Genomic DNA, 19,672 nt, shown 5'->3' on the forward strand with positions numbered 1-19,672 from the left:
AAGATTCTTTATGTGTACATTTGCATCTGCAGACTTTAAAGGTGATAACTACATACAACTAACGATAAACATGAAATAAAATACTTGAGTGAATGACATAAATAAATGAAAATTATAAACATCTAATATTGATAATCATATATATTCAGATTTCACATTATTTCAACTAATCACTGATTTAAAAAAAAAAAAAAATTTCCCTGAAAAATTGAGTTTTGCAATGACCATCAACAAAAGCCAGATCACTAGGAAAAGCAGGATCTAATCTAAAGAAGAAATGTTTTACTCAAGGACTAATTGCAGGTAGCATGTTCAAAAACAAGCAGCTAAAGCAACCTAAAAATATTACTTTATCCAAAGCAACTTACAACATTTGAGATAGAATTGTTTTTTTTTTTTTTTGTTTGTTTCTACAGTTCAACAACAGGCAAGGTGAAGTGACTTGCTCACGTCAGTACCAGGATTTGAACCCACAACCTCAAGGCTTGAAGTCCTAGGTCCAAAGCCTTAACCACTATAACACACTGCCTGTCAATAATATTAGACCTTGGTAAAGTATTTAAAAAAATATATATATATAGACAGGTGCCGGTCATAAAATTAGAATATCATGACAAAGTTGATTTATATCAGTAATTCCATTCAAAAAGTGAAACTTGTATATTAGATTCATTCATTACACACAGACAAATGTATTTCAAATGTTTATTTCTTTTAATTTTGATGATAATAACTTACAACTAATGAAAGTCTCAAATTCAGTAATTTGGAAAATTAAACTATCAATTAAGACTAATGCAAAAAAAGGATTTTTAGAAATGTTGGCCAACTGAAAGGTATGAACGTGAAAAGTATGAGCATGTACAGCACTCAATATTTAGCTGGGGCTCCTTTGGCCTGGATTACTGCAGCAATGCGGCGTGGCATGGATTCGATTAGTCTGTGGCACTGTTCAGGTGTTATGAGAGCCCATGTTGCTCTGATAGTGGCCTTCAGCTCTTCGGAATTGTTGGGTCTGGCGTATTGCATCTTCCTCTTCACAATACCCCACAGCTTTTCTATGGGGTTAAGATCAGGCGCATTTTCTGGCCAATCAAGAACAGGGATACCATGGTCCTTAAACAAGGTACTGTACTGGTAGCTTTGGCACTATGTGCAGGTGCCAGGTCCTGTTGGAAAATGAAATCTGCATCTCCATAACGTTCGTCAGCAGCAGAAAGCATGACTTGCTCTAAAACTTCCTGGTAGATGGCTGCGTTGACATTGGACCTCAGAAAACACAATGGACCAACACCAGCAGATGAAATGGCACCCCAAACCATCACTGACTGTGGAAACTTTACACTGGACCTCAAGCAACGTGGATTCTGTGCCTCTCCTCTCTTCCTCCAGACTCTGGGGCCTTGATTTCCAAAGGAAATACAAAATTTACTTTCATCAGAGAACATAACTTTGGACCACACAGCAGCAGTCCAGTTGAGACGCTTCTGATGCTGTCTCTTGTTCAAGAGTGGTTTGACACAAGGAATGTGACAGCTGAACCCCATGTCTTGCATACGTCTGTGCGTGGTGGTTCTTGAAGCACTGACTCCAGCTGCAGTCCACTCTTTGTGAATCTCCCCCACAGGTTAAATGGGTTTTGTTTCACAATCCTTTCCAGGGTGCGTTATCCCTACTGCTTGTACAGTTTTTTCTACCACATCTTGTCCTTCCCTTTACCTCTCTGTTAATGTGCTTGGACACAGAGCTCTGTGAACAGCTAGCCTCTTTAACAATGACCTTTTGTGTCTTGCCCTCCTTGTGCAAGGTGTCAATGGTCGTCTTTTGGACAACTGTCAAGTCAGCAGTCTTCCCCATGATTGTGTGGCCTACAGAACTAGACTGAGAGACCATTTAAAGGCTTATGCAGGTGTTTTGAGATAATTAGCTGATTAGAGTGTGGCACCAGGTGTCTTCAATATTGAACCTTTTCACAATATTCTAATTTTCCGAGATACTGAATTTGGGACTTTCATTAGTTGTCAGTTATAATCATCAAAATTAAAAGAAATAAACATTTGAAATACATCAGTCTGTGTGTAATGAAAATATCTAATATACACGTTTCACTTTTTGAATGGAATTACTGAAATAAATTAACTTTGTCATGATATTCTAATTTTATGACTGGCACCTGTATATATATATATATATATATATATATATATATATATATATATATATATATAACTGCTCAAAAAATTAAAGGAACACTTTGAAAACACATCAGATCTCAATGGGAAAAAGAAATCCTCCTGGATATCTATACTGATATAGACTGGGTAATGTGTTAGGAGCGAAAGGATGCCACATCGTTTGATGGAAATGAAAATGATCAACCTACAGAGCCCTGAATTCAAAGACACCCCAAAAATCAGAGTGAAAAAATTATGTGGCAGGCTAGTCCATTTTGCCAAAATTTAATTGCAGCAACTCAAAATTGTACGCAGCACTTTGTATGGCCCCTGTGTTCTTGTATACATGCCTGACAACATCGGTGCATGCTTCTAATGAGATGACAGATGGTGTTGTGGGGATCTCCTCCCAGATCTGGACCAGGGCATCACTGAGCTCCTGGACAGTCTGAGGTGCAACCTGGTGGCATTGGATGGACCAAAACATAATGTCCCAGAGGTGTTCTATTGGATTTAAGTCAGGAAAGTGTGGTGGCCAGTCAATGGTATCAATTCCTTCATCCTCCAGGAACTGCCTGCATACTCTCACCACATGAGGCCAGGAATTGTCGTGCACCAGGAGCCACTGTACCAGCATAGGGTCTGACAATGGGTCCAAGGATTTCATCCTGATACCTAATGGCAGTCAAGGTGCCTTTGTCAAGCCTGTAGCGGTCTGTGTGACCCTCCATGGATATGCCTCCCCAGACAATCATTAACCCACCACCAAACTGCTCATGCTGAATGATGTTACAGGCAGCATAATGTTCTCCATGGCTTCTCCAGACCCTTTCACTTCTGTCACGTGCTCAGGGTGAACCTGCTCTCATCTGTAAAAAGCACAGGGCACCAGTGGTGCATCTGCCAATTCTGGTATTCTATGGCGAATGCCAATCGAGCTGCATGCTGCTGGGCAGTGAGCTCAGGGCCCATTAGAGGACCCTTGGGTCACCCTCATGAAGTCTTTCTGGTTGTTTGGTCAGAGACATTCACACCAGTGGCCTGCTGGAGGTCATTTTGTAGGGCTCTGGCAGTGCTCATCCTGTTCTTCCTTGCCCAAAGGAGCAGATACTGGTCCTGCTGATGGGTTATGGACCTTCTATGGCCCTCTCCAGCTCTCCTAGTGTAACTGCTTGTCTCCTAGAATCTCCTCCATGCCCTTGAGACTGTGCAGGGAGACACAGCAAACCTTCTGGCAATGACACGTATTGATGTGCCATCCTGGAGAAGTTGGACTACCTGTGCAACCTCTGTAGGGTCCAGGTATCGCCTCATGCTACCAGTAGTGACACTGACTGTAGCCAAATGCAAAACTAGTGAAGAAACAGTCAGAAAAGATGAGGAGGGAAAATGTCAGTGGCCTCCACCTGTTAAACCATTCCTGTTTTGGGGTTCATCTCATTGTTGCCCCTCTAGTGCATCTGTTGTTAATTTCATTAACACCACAGCAGCTGAAACTGATTAACAACCCCCTCTGCTACTTGACTGACCAGATTAATATCCCATAAGTTTCATTGACTTTATGCTATACTCTGATTAAAAGTGTGTTATATTTAATTATTTTGAGCATATATATATATATATATATATATATATATATATATATATATATATATATATATATATATATACCAATGGCACTATAACAAAGGCCCACCACCTTACAAAATTCACCATACAAAACTAGATAACACAACTAGTTGAATGTAAACCCCAGTAGAATAATCCTTGCACCTATAGCTGCTGGGATAGGATCCCGTCCTTGTGAAGCTTCATCTGATTAAACAGGTCTGATAATGAACAGAACGATAAATACTCTAAGACAGCACAGTAGTGTAATGTCTCTGTGGTAAGATGCATAATTTTAATTTGTCTTCCATCCCCTCTTTTTGTGGAGTTAGCACATTCTCCTCATGTCTGTGTGGCTTTTCTTTTCCTCCTGTATTCCAAGGAAGTATTATTTTAGATTGAGTGGAAACTTCAAACTGGGCAAAGTGCATAAGCATGCCCTACATCGGATTGGAAACCACTCCAGATTGGGTTGCTGTTTTGTAGGCTTTGTAGGACAAGGTTGGGTATTGCCCATTCTGCTAGGCTTTAGTAGCACACCAGGCCTGTTAAGAAAGCAGACTGAACAGGGATGCAGGTACCCAGCTGCACAAAACCCCCACTTGCATTCCAAAGTAAGTGATTGGACTCCAGCTTGTACCAGGATCTGCCTGTAAATCAGAGTTGCACTGACATCTCTCCACAGGCCCCTCAGCAGACCTCCAAGCCAGAAGGCATGAAAAGACAATGAAAGGGCAAAGACCTGTAATTCAAGGGGTGACAACTAAGATGGACAGAAGAACCCACCTATTAAAAGACACTGATTTTGTAACTGGAAGTGACTTTAATCCAACTCTTTAACCACTCTTTAAAACCAAATGCAACTGCCCATCTCTCAAAGTTGGAAAAAGTGAGAGGAGACCAGAGAATGGCAAGTTGAGTGAAGTACAGGGAGTGGCGACTCTCCAAAATGACTGAAAACATCTGAATCCTGATCTCTGAGCTGAAAAAGCCTCTTCCTTGGACAGGTGAATTTGACAAACCTCTCATCTTTGTGGACCAGACGCCAAGGCCCAGTCTGTGGAGCCGAAGCTGTGTACCAGTAGTCTGACGAGGCTGAGAAGTGATGACTTCAAGAAGGTAACCTCAGCATCTAAACTCTAGAGCCACAATAAGTCAAGCCTTTTCCCAATGAAGTGCCAAAAGAGAGCAGAAAGCAAGCAGAGGAAGCAGCAGCACAGCACTGGCAAGAGAAAGTGTGCACTGTGAAGAGTCCTCCACTTGAGTCCAGAGCAACAACTCCACACACAACATTGGACATCATCCATAAAGACTTGCTATGTGTGCCAAGATAAAGTAAACTCTAAATACCAGACACAACCTATATGTGATACATTTGTCTGTCTAGTCTGTCCGCATCCAGTGTTATACGTCAACATATACAGTATATGCAGATATATTTCTAGAATTCTTGTGTTTATCATTAAATTAGATTATTCTGTTTCTTAAAATGAGTGTGCCTCAGTTACTTTGATATAAGTCTAATAGCCAAAGACCCACCTGCTACAACAAAGGAAGATAAGGTAAATAAAGTAGGAGCCTTGAAGAATAATTTGATTATTTACCAGTATTGCCAAAGGCAAACCAGATAATTAATTAACCCAGTTAAATGTTCTCACATCCCACATTAATATGGCATTCTCTTGGGTTGCCATCTTATTATTAATCATCAAAAATTCCTATTACAGAGAATAAATTCCAGCTCCTCTCAAATCTAAAGTGAAATAAGAGGGTTAAAAATGAATTAAGTATTGATACAAATGTAATTTTGTGTGGATATTGCAAGAAGCTTTGTTTTGAGTAGGACTGAAGTACAGACACTTTATCTACATACGCACCATTTCAAGTTACACTTGAAACATTATTTATAAGCCTTTCCGTTTTTAAAACCAGGGGCCCACTGCCCTTAGGATCAAGCAAAATTAAAAGTCTTTGTCAATGATGGAAACTGTCTACATTGTCTCTCTCTGGCCACGCTACAGTATTCTACAGTACAGGGTTTTGTTATTGATTTTGGTGGAACTGCAGTATACAACACTAGGTCTGTCACCAGTAATAACTTTTTCTCTTATCCCCACATGTTGATCTGACACTAGGTCTGATGCTAATGATACTCTTTTTCTCTTACTCACTTTATGTGGTTCTTTTTTAGGAAGGGTAGGTTTATCAAAGTGTTAAGAGGTGTCAAGCGCCACCACAGTACATCAAAAACTATAGGATGCTAACATTAACTATTGTATTATACTGCATTATGTGGAGCATCTGGAGTTGTACTCACCTTAGGGAGACAGTCTTAAACCGGTGGAAGAACTCAAAATCATAAAAATCAACAAAGCAGCATAAGCAATCTCCAAACTACTGCACGGATTCTTGGGATTTGAGTTCTTCCACCCAGAGCAATAGTAGACCAGTGATGTCACAGGTCCACTCTTCTTTGACAATTTATACAAAAACAGTGACATTGTTTCTTGCTGCACTTATTTTCCATATGAAAGAGTTCTATTCCCAATTAAAAGATACAAAAATGTGACTACAACCAACTGAATGACTGTTCAGCTTCCATATGATTCATGTCGATTTATATTGTGCTATTAAATATACAGTGAAAATATGGATTGAAGAACTTATTAAAATATTGTGCCCTAGCTTAAATAACTGTGGAAAACTGGAAGTGACAGTTCATAAGATGCCTGCTTGTAGAAAGTATTAATACCTTACCTTGGTGCCTTGTCCATCTTCTTTCACTTATACTAAGGAGTAAGGAAAAGGTAATGGATGTAAGAGAGTGGGATATGCTGACAACATCTGGTCGGGAGACAATTTTGTTTCTTAATTTAATAATTGTGAAAATTAGTAGATGTGCACCAAATGTTTCATATCAGTTCAGCATAAAGTAATTCATGCGAGATCCCTAAACACTGTCTGAAATTAAACAGGACGAGAACAGTTAAGTTCTTCACTGAAAAGATGCCACTGCAATTTAAAAGTATTATAACAACATTCTCAAATCTGCTAATTTCAGCTCAAGGTTGCATGGGGCCAGAGCCTATCCCAGCAACATATGGTACTAGGTAGGAATTAGCTCTGGACAGGGCATCAGTAAATTACAGCGCACATTCACACTGTGCGAACTTAGAACAACCAGTTCACCTAACACACACACATACATCTTTAGGGATGTGGGAAGAAAATCCACACTGACATAGAGAGAACATGCAAAATTCACATGGCCAATCTCCAGCCCCAGGATTTAAACACAGTGATGCTAGATCTATGAGGTATTAGCACTAACCACCCCACCATAGTGCTGCCCCAAAATATTTATAACAAAAGCAGCACCACTAGTAAAATAATCCACATTGATAAAAGGACATGTGTCTGTATATTTATCCTGGTGCTAGGGTTAGAAAGAAAAAATAGGCAAAATGTAGAATAAGGGTAAAAAATGTTAAAATACCAAATCTGGGACTAAAAAAAAAAAAAAAATTTGGTCTTATCTGCGTATTCTGTTGTCCAACGTTATACGCTGGCAACAACAGCAGGGTAGGGACTTTCTTGCTCCCGCTGGGGGCACATGTGCGAGGCTTTTAGCTGTAATGCAAATGATGACTAATAACTTTGTGTATCTGTGAACTCTGTTGCTCCACCAATACAGGGTAGAATTTAGATCCTGCTTGGAAAATGGAGAAGACTCGTATAATCAGCTTCAAAAAGCAAGGAAGTTAAGAGTCTATAATTTTCTAGAGGTAGTTCATATGCCCAACAATTCAGAAGTCCTGTGCACCAAAATGATTCCAATAACCTTAATTCCACATCAGATATGCTCTGCAAAAAGTTTATGATTCAACAGTTCTTCCATTTTCAAATTTGCTGTATTTAACTACAAGGCCACAGGGAAGAAGAAGAAAAGGTGCAATCTCCAAAATCAGTACTTTAAACTTTGTTTAAAAAAAAAAAAAATCTGTTATTTTTTTCTATATGAGATAATACAGTATATAAAGAAGGTGGTCTTCTGTGCAAAGCAAAATACCAGTCACAAAAGAAGTGAAACCAGAAATACATTTTAAATAACTGCAGGGTTCGAAAGCGATGATTGTTGACTTCTGGAGGACCCATGCTGTCCAGACCCCACTGCACACTGAGGGCTCTGCGGTGGAGCTGGTCATGAGCACAATACTCTGTGTGCACCTAGGAGCTGACCTTACTTGGTCAATTAACACCACCTACATAGCAAAGAAGGTAAAGCTGCAGCTCCACTTACTTTAGCAGCTAAAGAAGACAAGACTACCTTCCCCCATTCTTACCACATTCTACATGGGCACCACAGAGAGCAATCTAACCAGTTGCATCACTGTCTGGTTTGGGAACTGCAATGTATCTGACCACAAGGTCATGCAACAGGTAGTACACACTACAGAAAAGACAGTTGGGTTCTTTCTGCTCTCCACTTAAAGATCTTTGTCAAGTGTTGCATCTGCAAAGTAGTGAAGTAGCGCTCCACCCCTCCCATAGTCTCTTTGTCCCACTTCCATCTGGCAGAAGGTACTGCAACAACCAAACCAGTCCAGCCAATTACTAAACAGCTTCTACCCCTTTGTGGTCTAGACTCTGAACTTTGTGCTGCCCCCTGCCCTCAGCTGTGCCCCTAGTAGTTAATTTACATGCAGTACATTTGTTCCATTTGTCACTCCTGTTGTTTATTCATTTTTAATTGTTAATATTTATCATTATTTCAAATTATTACTATCTGCTCACTTACCTATTGTTTATTTTTATTTATCTATTATAGTATGGTCATTTACCTGTCTTGCACTTGTCCTGTGTTTATGTATATTTTGCATCACTGTCCTGAGGAACGTTTTTTCATGCCACTGTTTACTGCAATGTGGTGTACGGATGGTATGACAATAAAATCACTTGACTAGAAAAATATAAAGCAACATCCATCCATTCATCCATTGTCGAACTTGTAAAATCCAATTTGGGGTCACAGGGACCCATCATGACTGTATCATGTACCAGACAGAATCCAACCTTGGACAGGGTGCCTGTCTTTCATAGGGCACACTCTCCAACATGTACCTGCAATTGGCTAAACATCTTTAAAACAGGAGTACCCAGAAATAGCCATGCAGACTCATTAGACACAGCAATATTTATACATTCATCTTACAAATATGGTAATTTAGAAAACAAATATGACACAGACTGGGGTCATCACGTCCATATTTATGTGTTTATTTTAATCGTTTTCAATTAAAAACAAAGAAGGCAAGATGCAGGTTAATATTATTTATAGTTTGCCAGTTCTGGCTCTTGGTTGATTAAAGTAAAGGTTGTTACATTTTATTAGATTTACACCCATAGAATCGGACAAGAAACTTTTTTTTGTTAAAAAAAGTGTTAAATTAAGTGTTTTTTATTTGTCCCCAAGACCATGACTGAGGTTTCCATACAGCTGGAACAAATTAAGTATATCAGCTTAGCCCCCAAACTGCCCCTTCTTTAAGTTCCTAGTACTAGTAACTCTCTTGATATGCCTGACCATCTCTCTTTCTCCCTCCTCACACACTACCACTCCTCTACCTTTTTCTCACTTACAAACTGACCATGAGGCTCAGTGAGCCCTGGTGGCAATAAGGCGAGATAAAGGGGGGTCTCTGCACCCTCCTCTGGACTTTTTGGGGCCTTTGGTCCAGCCATGTCAGTTCTAACCCAGCCAGGACAACAGGCATTAACAAGAATTCCATCTTTAGGGCGCTGCTCTGAAATGTGGTGCGCTTGGATTCTGGTGAGTACTGTCACCCCAATCTTTGTAGTTCCATAGGCTGTGGAAGGCCAGCCTTTTTCAAGGTGGTCTCCAGCCTTTGCATCACTTACAAACTGCTGCATGAGTTGACAAAGGTCTTCTTCACTGATACTGCTATCTCGGAACCTGCAAAAAGTGCACAAAACTAGGTTAAGACAGGATATTTGAGCTGGACTTCTAATCCCCTCAAACAAACATATTCAGTCATTACCAAATTGTCTCAAAATGAAAAAACTGAATACACACCTGGCCTGCAAAGTAGGACTGCACTGGCTCAGTGCCCTCTTACTGGCAAAGCTGGAAACATTAACAACACGTCCTTGAGGCTTGACCAAGGGCAACAAGGAGTGCAAGACCTGCATAGTGCCATAAAAATTTGTCTGCATAGTCACCTCTGCTTGCTCACCAAATGGTTCTGTGGCATTCACTGTGGAAAGATTTAACAAAAAGTACAAGTCAAAATCTAAAACAATGCGAAACACAGACCTCCCATCCTGCTGGAATATGGGCAGAGATAATAAAATTAAGGAAAAATGGTGTAACTTTAATTTGAAGCTGGACGACAGCGTCAAACAAGCCCATTTGCTTGCCAATCACGACAATTAAATCTTTACAAGAACATTTGGTTCACAAAATTGAAATCCTTAAAACATATTGGGTTTACAAAGCCCTACTAAATCTACTATATAATGGTAAACGCTGCTCTGTGTGTGTAGCCGGTCCCTCCATGCAATCTAATTAGTCAGTTTGGCTTTGGTGGCTCAGTGGTAGAGAGGATGACAGGATGCTTTAGGGATGCAAAATTCAATCCCTGACTGTGACAATTATTTTTACAAAAAAAAAAAAAAAGTTAAAATGTAGAATTTCAATGACAACAAAGCAAATAACTTACCATAACGACACTGGGTAGTGAAATACTGATTAGACTTCAAAAGTACTCACAAGAACAAGAATGATGTTTTCACCATCTACCATTGGTGGAAGTCAAAATGCAGACAGAAGGTGAGCAAGGCACCTTGAAATGACAGAGTCTGAGAAGCAGGCTTTACCAGAAAGAAAGAGAGGTTGAGACACACAAGGATCCAAAAGAAAGGCATAGGAGAAAGTTTGAGGGTAACTCATACGGGAAGAGAGCAGAGACACGTGAGAATACCAAGCAGTGACGTAGGAGGAATGCTGCAGGTACATGGAGGGCAACACAGGTTCAGGCAGATGGAGACACTGAGGAGAAGTGCAGGAGGAATGCAATAGGTACACTTCAAGCAGGAGAGGTTGACGCAAAGATATTGAGTTAAGGCACAGGGACAGAGATGCTAGTAAAGGTGGGCATATATCTCCCTCAGCCACTGTTTCCACATGGCTAGCCATATGTGGCTCAAGAGTTAAGAAAACAGAAGATATGAAAATAATGATAGTTGGTGAGGTGTGTAATTGTAATACAAGAAACAGTGATTAGAGAGGTCCTATATACTGCATTTACATGCACTTTAACAAGCTGGTTATTCACAGAAACCTGGTTTATAAAATGCTATGTATACCCCTATCCCAGTTAGAGAAACTGGGTTAACATGTAGAATTCTTCATAAGTAACCCAGTTATGTGGTCATGTAAACCCTTTACTGGGTGACAGTCAAGGATTTCCTAGCCTGTGCATGTCTTGACACACACACCCAGCGGCCATAAGCAGAAAACATGGAAAGCATCCACAAAGACACATTTCCTTAGGCAAATTATTGGATTATTGCATTATTCTTTGGTCTAGTTAAAATGTCTCCATATTTCACAATGTGTTAATTTTATGGCGATACAGTGCTGAACTCCGCAGTACCACATCAGGAGATGCAAGCTCCATGCTTGTTTTCGGATTAAGGGCAGCCATTGAAGATGTTTAATATTTTTAGTTCATTTTTATGGTATTGGAGCTCCAGAAGAGGATTTGCGTATGTAAACAAAGTTCTACTAGAAACCAGGTTCCTCATGTTATCCCGTTTTTTGCGTGCATGTGAACACATTCAGAAGTAGCACGGGGTGGGGGAGTGGGGTGTGGTACAGGGAGGCTCATGAAAATGTGGCCCGCCTCCACCGAGAGGACGGCATTACGTGGTGAAGAGAAAAATTTTCAAATCTGGTACTCACATTTACATTTGCGTCAGTACATCTCTGTGCCCGTTTCATCACGCTCATGCACACTCGTTGCAACGTCATTGGATGCATTCTCTGTGTCACATTTTTAATGTTCAACTTAAGTTTCATTTAGTCCGCGGATTTGTCTCATACATGCAGCCCTTTAAATGACCCCACAAGAAATAGTCGCACATTAAGTCAGGCGATCGTGGAGGGCATAAACTCTTGAAAATAATCCTTTCGTCAGATAAATGCTCCTGAATAGTAGACATAGATATGCGGGAAGTATGGCAAGTTGCACTGATCACTTCAGTACACTGTCACCCCAAAAGTGGTTTCCTTCCAGGGGTCAGACAGAAAAGAAACAAGGCAGGCGACACGACCGCAGCCGCCTATCCGGAAGCAAACGAGCCGGGAGTCGTTTTGGTGAATGCGGAACACTTTTTCGTGGGCCACCCTGTAGCAGTAGATTTTGGTGTAATTTATGTTAGTTATATGTTGATTAGTTCGATAGATAGTCATACATTGTGCATTTGCTAATATTCATTGATAACAAAAACTTTACTTACACGTTTTGAAATTTGATAGTATGTAAATTATTTAAGTATGTGTTAATCATTTAAAAACGTAATTATATTTTAAACAACTATCAACAATTATTTTTTACATATACTGATCACATCAAATACTGTTAAAATGTATTCTACTACCTGTCTTCAGCATATATGCGTAGCTAGTGACATTTAACTGGAATAAGCAGGTTTGAGAGAGTTCCCAACAGGATTAATTAAAACAGCCTGTTGCAATCAGTTTTGCTTATCACGGTTTATTTGGTAGGAGCGGTAAATGCAACCAACTTTAAGAAAGATACATCTGCTCCTAGTCCAGCCCACAATATGAGCGATCGGCCATGCATGGTAATACAAATCTATCATGATTTCTACACTTTTTAGAAAATTAACCATTTATTTGTATATAGTAACTATACTGCAGTTGTACTAGCCCCCCAAGCTTTCAGATAATACAAGTATGTGAAGAGTGCATCACGCGCTGTAATTTGCGTTTTTTCTAGTAATTCAAATGAAGTCATGTTATGTAAAACATTCTTGCTTATCATGGCGGTGGAGAATGGCGAAGTGTTGGGAGTTGGACGGACATACTAAAGTAATCTGTACAAATGACTCTCTCTCTCTAGTGTGTGTGGGTGTAATATATATATATATATATATATATATATATATATATATATATATATATATATATATATCAATGTAGTTTAATGGTAAATAACTTGATTAAGCTACTTCGAGAATGTTCCGTCATATTACTTATATAATATACACTCTAGTTTAATCATTCACTTGAATACGCCCACAACATTCTCCCGAGAGCCACTTAGCACAAACTTCACTCCCAAAGCAAACTACAGATCAATACATGAAATTAAACAATGCTTCAATTACAAAAAATGGGTACATATAATGACTGATGTCCTTGTTATTCTTTGAACATTAAAAGTTTTGGATTTGCCAAAATGAGCATTGCCACTATCATGTAAAACGTTAAAAAATTCCTAAACAAACTGCCGATTTCAGAAAGGTAAAGAAGATACTACATGCGTAAGTATAACCTCACTTTCTCAGGGGTAGGGGATGGTTTGTTTTCGATCTTATTTTTTGTAAAAATAGATTTATTTGTATGTAGTGTGATTTCAATAAAAAAAGTATGGCGATATGCGGATTAAAAGTCATAAAGCATTTAAGCATGCACATGGTATAAAATTCACTAAAATCTATGAAAAAGAAACCCAGGCGCCCCATTAATCTCCCCCCAACCCCTTGGGCACCTTTAAAAGCTATCCCCGCGTTGTTCACCAGCACGTCGACGCCCCCATAGGTCTGCAGCAGGTGGTCGTGCAACCGCTGAACGCTGACAGGATCGCAGATATCTAGTTGATGAAATAAAGGATTAAATCCTTCCTTTTGAAGTGCTGCTACTGCTTCCAGACCAAGCTGTTCGTTACGGGCGGTTAACAGTACGTCGCCAGGATAAGGGTGCTTGCACAGACCCCGGACAATGGCGAGTCCGATCCCCTTGTTAGACCCAGTAACCACCGCCACTTTCCGAGACATGGTGCGAATGATAGCGCTCGCGTCAGACCGCAAGGCGTCAGTGTGCACAGGGGGCGCAGTGTTTGCTGGGATGGACTAAAGTCACATGAAGGTGAAAACAACAAGGGACTGTATTAAGTAAAAGAGTGGCGGGGGAGGAGGAGTTCAAAAGACAACTGTGCTACTAACAGGAAATCAGTTGCTTATTAAAATCACAGGAGTTAACGCGGACCGACTGTGAAATCAAATCCCAGAAACGAATAATGGCGCGCTTAAGCGGGGTGGTTGATGGGATTTATAGTTTTGTGGTACACAATTGCGCAGGGGCACACGGGAAAACAAAGTTGCAAGATCTCAACACGAAGTGATGACTCCCAGTACAGTACAGTACTAAATAAATAACTAATTTGTTTCGAACATATTTTGGTAAAACTTGATTTATTTGTATGGAATGGTATATGATTTTAATAAACCAATAAAATAAAAATCAATCAATCAATAAATAAATAAATAACGGAGACATCAAAATCTCTGATAGATACCTGACAGTTAAGTGAAATTTGTAATAATCATCATCATCAATATCCAGGTCCTTCCAAAACATTTCGGATTGAATACATTTTGTCATGTTATTTTCTGACCTGAGCATGGTCGTGGGGGGCTATGGGGAGGTTGTGTGGCGTGTGGAGTGTGCCTATCCTAACAAAGACAGGGTGCAGGGCAGGAACAAACCCTGGACAGAATGCCAGTCCATCGCAGGGTGTGCACATACAGTACACAAACACACTTACATACCAATTTAGCGTTGCCAATTCTCCCAACCTGCATGCCTTTAGACAGTGGGAGGAAACTGGAGCACCTGGAAAAAACCCATGCAAGCACAGGGAGAACTTGCAAACTCCACTCTAGGAGGACCCAGGACGTGAACCTTGCTTTCTGTGAGGCAGCAGCACTACTGTTTTACCACCTTTGTTGAATACATTGATAAAACAGTTTTACATTTGCGCATTTGACTGTCACCTTAATCCGTGGTGACTTGTAGTGTATGAGATACAATTGGTTACTCTTCTTTTATTTTCTTTTTACCTATGGAGCACAGGCAGGTGAAGTGACTTGCTCATGGTCACACAGTATCAGCAGTGAGATTTAAAAATCTAAGCCTTATCTACAACATCACACTGCCTGCCAAATGCAATATAATTTCTGTACCCATATTAAAAAATATACATTTTTCATTGAGACTGAATCTGAATCTGGATAATATTTGCTTAACAGGGTCAATGTTATAAGTAATCTTGCATGGGACTCTTAATTTTATTATTAAATCAATATATACTTGCCATTTTTTTTCCAATTAATATTTTCACACTTAAGAATTTTATTAAGCCTTTGCAGGTAGAATATATTTTGTCATGAACGTTTCTTATATACTTATTATTACATTTCCATTCCAAAACATTAACGCCATAAATATATATCATGTTAAATGACTGCCTTTAAGCAAAGTCAAAGCCCCTGTAAGGATTGGCATCAAACACTGTTGTTCTTTGGATGTAACAGGAATCTGAAAGATTTTCAAAAGCCATATCTGAAAAAAGACTTTACATTTATAATGTATATCTTTGATGTATATCCTGAGAATGGAAAGACGCTACATAAACGAAATATATAATTATATCTTTGTAATTCAAATTAAACGTGTATCCCAGTAGAGTAGAGAACAGTACTAGCTGAATTAATTGAAGGGTGATGTAACGACCACCTTTCACCTCAGTTAACAATATCAAACAGAAAATAACTACAGTGCCCTCAGAAAATATTCGGATTTCTTCACATTTTACGAATTTTATGTTGCAGCCTTATGCTAAAATAATTTCAGTTAAGAAAAAGAAGTGAGTTTAGAACAAGGCTTAAGCATTGTAAAATATGAAAAAGCAAAGGGGTGTGAATACTTTCGATCGGCCAGAAATGCCATACTTTGTGGTCAATGTGTATTTGCAGTGATGAGATACAAATGCATAAACAAGTACTGTACTTGACTTTGATGGCTTTTTCTCGTTATTAAGCAGCAAATAAACAAACAACTTCGTGTTTTCCCCAAACGCTGACGGTGCAGTTACAGTCTGATAGCTTGAGATCAACTGTGGTGAGAGATTTGAAACTTCAAATAGCACGTGAACGCGGCAAAAATCCTTACAGGGAAGAAGACGTAGTAGTGAATGTGCTGAATCATGTTGGGCGGACTCTTACGCGCACTGGGTGTTTGTTACATGAAGACGATTCTCTCTGGACTAACACCCTTTAAAGCAGCGGTCTCAAACTCAGCACCTCAGGGGTTTGCAGGTGTTCACGCCGACCCATTGTTTTAAAATCTAGCGATAGAGTGCCAGCAGGCGTGAGTAAGCAGCTGCGTATGCAAAATTCAGATAGCCAAATCGTGAAGAATAGACCAATCAGGTTCACAGATTCGGCCAGAGGCGGGCTCATTATGTAAAATAGCTACTAGACTTGTGTTAGAACGGAGTAAATGAATAGTTTGTCGAATTCCTCAGGAAAGGAGTTTAAAAAATAAATGAATAAATAAATAAACAACAAATACTGGACCGGGCTGCTTGTAATGTATGGCTGATAAACTGTGGAATTTGGCCCGGACAAAGGAAATGGAAAGCTGTCCGTGTGGCGTGTTTTGGGGCCGCAACAAGGGCCTCCTTGACCTCTAACAGTGGGGTTGTAAAATTAGAGAAATTTGAAAAACAGCTTTTTTTTTTACTTGTTTTCTTTAATTAATCTTGGTGTACGTGCTTTTTCTCTTTAAAGAGTTAAGTGAGTCACTACAATGCTATGAACTGTCAAGCCATATACTATATAATTACTTGAATAAAGTATTGCATCATTAACAGCAAGAATTAAAAAGAAAACGTGAATCCATTGCGACCCTTTCAAGTTTCATTCTCTTGCATTAGAGCTTGGCAGTGCATCGACATTATTTTCTTTTTTCTGAAACAATCGTTGAAATATTTTATTTTATGGGTTTTAGCTGAGTACTGTCCGTTATTTAAGGAAAAACAATTTAGGTTACATAATCTTTAAAAAGCAAGTTAAGTAAAACCAATGCAGCAAAATGAATTCAGTTTGTAGCGGTAACTGGGAGCCCTCCTGGTTTTAGACCCCTGCTTTAAGTACAGACTACTGAGTAACATTCTCGAAGAAGAACGCGCACTGCCCTTGTAAGCAGTAAACTGATGAGTCTGAATAAACCTTCCAAGTATTGAAAAATCCTGATAACCGCTCCAACTCTGTTGTGTTTGTGCTGTCTAGTGACCTAACTACAAATTAAATAAATTGGTGAATCAATCCATTCACATATTTTCAAATAGATTTTCACCAGTTTAAAGCCTATCCAGGCAGCATTAGCTGTAAAAACATTACACACTACAAAGTATCATGAGCATGTCATGGGTTTTGCCAGATACCAATGCTCTCACTGGACAGCAAGAACTTTTTAAAAGTATTTCTAAAACGGACAATGGAAAGCTACCTGAAACTTGAAGCTTTGTAGGTACATAGAAAAACAGAACACATAACACATTGTCAGGACAATGCATGGACAGGACAATTAACAAAATTGACTGAACAATTTGCAGCTCTGAGGTCTCTCACCTGTCAATGAATATGAATGGACTCTTTTAAAAGATCTCAGCAGTGAAGGTTGTCAAAAGGATTGTGGCTGTTACAAAAGTAGTCTTTGAAATAGTTACACAGTCAATAGAGTGTTAAGAGGCCTTTCACACGTTAGCAAGATTTGCCAGAAAAGTAAGGACATACCAAGAGGCAGTTTTAGCAGTGAGAGTAAAAGCCTGGATCAGGCAGATTTTATTCAGCTCCGTTGTACTGTGGACAACATGCACTTATACTGTCTCCAACTGCCACTTTCTCGCTATATGAACAGAACAATATTGATTGTAGGAATGGCACCTTTCTTTGGCTTTGGAGTTTCAGGCAGTATTCATTACCATGATCAAGACTATTAATTTCTTAACCTTATCCAGTCAAACATCTCCCAACAATTTCTTATTTGCAAAGGTGCAGGAAAGCAGGCTGTTTTTCTTTTTTTTTTTTTTATCTTTCTGAACCTTCAGCCAATGTCCACCATAAATTGGATCTGGTCACCTATATTTAAGTATTTAATGCCCCTCAAAAATCTCTAAATATCAATGATATACAGCTTTATCTTGTTAATGTCCCATTAGATCTTCTCTACCTCCCGTAATTGTTCAGTTCCAATGAGGCCATGCCTGGTTTTACAATTACATTGTGTAAATTCATCCTTTTATCCCAAATAGACTATGCCAACAGTTGTCTTTCATGCAACATCCATAACAAATTAATTTAGTTGTATCAGCACATATATTTTTAAATAGTGTAGAGCATTACTGCCTCTATTTACCAATACATTTTTAAAGAGTGTAAAGGAATCTTGTGTTTCTTTCTCTCCTCTTCTCCTATCTTATCTTTCCATTCTCATTTGACTATTACAATGAATATTGTTCCTTATTTAACTTTGTCAGAGCCATACTTCCCCTTTATACCCTGCTAATGTTGGCTCAAACTCATTAACACCCCCCATTTTCTCTAGAATTTCAAAAGACCGTTCATTAAGCACTCCAACATAATCCACATCACACTGGGGTGTCCGTACCATATTTAAAATTACACCATTGAGCATACCTCCTATGCACTTATGGGTAGGAGTGTTTTTTCTGCTATTTCAACATCATGGATTCCAATGGAACTTGGATAAGCCTGTTTTCTTTCAGTAATTTCCATGACCTCCCTGTACAACTGATTCTGAACTGAAGATATCACCCCCTTTATCTCTTATGATTGCAGGATGTGGTCCCAAGTTGAAAACAGCTGGACACATTTAGCACCCATAGGGATTTATTTTGAGAACTCTGAGCTCTCAATATTCCAATCACCAAGATATGGATTTGGGATTCCTTCTTCTTGTAACACCAGCCAAGGTCACTCCTTAAGACATGAGACTCTTTTGACCTCTCATGTTTTTTTTTTTTCATACATTTCCCCATTTACAGTACAAAGCCAGTTGCCAGGCTTGATGTTGCTTCATGTAAAGCAGCCTATATGCCTTTACCTCTACATTCATTTTAATTGGTGTGACCTTCAATCTTCCAGCACTCTATCATTGAGTAACATTTTTCTAAATTATCACTTTCTTCAAAAGTCCCCAATCACCATACTCTGTTCAAATATGCAGATCAGCTGTAGCTTACGCCAAGTAAGATTTTCATAATACAGCACTGTCATAAATGCTGTGTTTCTGTCCTGTCCAATTTGCTGCTTTTGGTTGCAATGATTTTACAGTAGTCATAGCGTGGTGTTAAATAAAACATGCAACACCTCTTTTCATATCCATGTTTGTTGAGTGCTTTGGATTTTTATTTTTTTAATTCTTTTCACTCTGCTCAAGAGCTGCAATTTTTATTGAACACCTACATATTTAGGACTTAATGGTATAAACCAAAAGTAGCAGTGTTAAGTTTCAGTTCCAGAAATTGACCTTTTGGTAGTAACAGTTTACATCACTCATCAACTTTTGCCTATAAAAAAAAGTTAATTGGCCATGTGTAAAAACGCATAATCAGTGTGTTTAACTTATAAAATTGTAAACAATTACATGCAACCCATTTGTAATATCCTCCCACAGAAAATATTTCAGATCGAAAAGAATCTTAGAATACAAATAACTTTCAGAAACAGAAAATTACAAGAACGTCAATTTTCAT

At 39.1% G+C, this 19,672-nt stretch overlaps 1 protein-coding gene across 1 annotated transcript; it reads right to left on the reverse strand.

The window, feature by feature from the left end:
- Window positions 1-9,038: 9,038 nt before the first annotated feature.
- Window positions 9,039-13,977, reverse strand: cbr1l (carbonyl reductase 1-like). Its single transcript, XM_039771053.1, has 3 exons — window positions 13,601-13,977; window positions 9,877-10,057; window positions 9,039-9,756 (listed from the first exon to the last, which is right to left on the reverse strand). The coding sequence occupies exons 1-3, from the start codon at window positions 13,884-13,886 to the stop codon at window positions 9,393-9,395; spliced, it is 831 nt and encodes a 276-aa protein (XP_039626987.1). The 5' UTR covers window positions 13,887-13,977; the 3' UTR covers window positions 9,039-9,392.
- Between the last annotated feature and the right edge of the window lie 5,695 nt (window positions 13,978-19,672).

Source organism: Polypterus senegalus, chromosome 12, assembly GCF_016835505.1.
Source record: "Polypterus senegalus isolate Bchr_013 chromosome 12, ASM1683550v1, whole genome shotgun sequence".
Taxonomy (NCBI): Eukaryota; Metazoa; Chordata; class Cladistia; order Polypteriformes; family Polypteridae; genus Polypterus; species Polypterus senegalus.

What these genes read in the sequence shown, in the direction of transcription:
- cbr1l (XM_039771053.1), bottom strand. Translation starts at nt 13,886, where the DNA reads ATGTCTCGGAAAGTGGCGGTGGTTACTGGGTCTAACAAGGGGATCGGA. An exon ending in CGCGGGGATAGCTTTTAAAG is followed by an intron (nt 10,058 to 13,600) that starts GTGCCCAAGGGG and finishes ATCTTTCCACAG; the next exon opens with TGAATGCCACAGAACCATTT. An exon ending in AGTCCTACTTTGCAGGCCAG is followed by an intron (nt 9,757 to 9,876) that starts GTGTGTATTCAG and finishes CACTTTTTGCAG; the next exon opens with GTTCCGAGATAGCAGTATCA.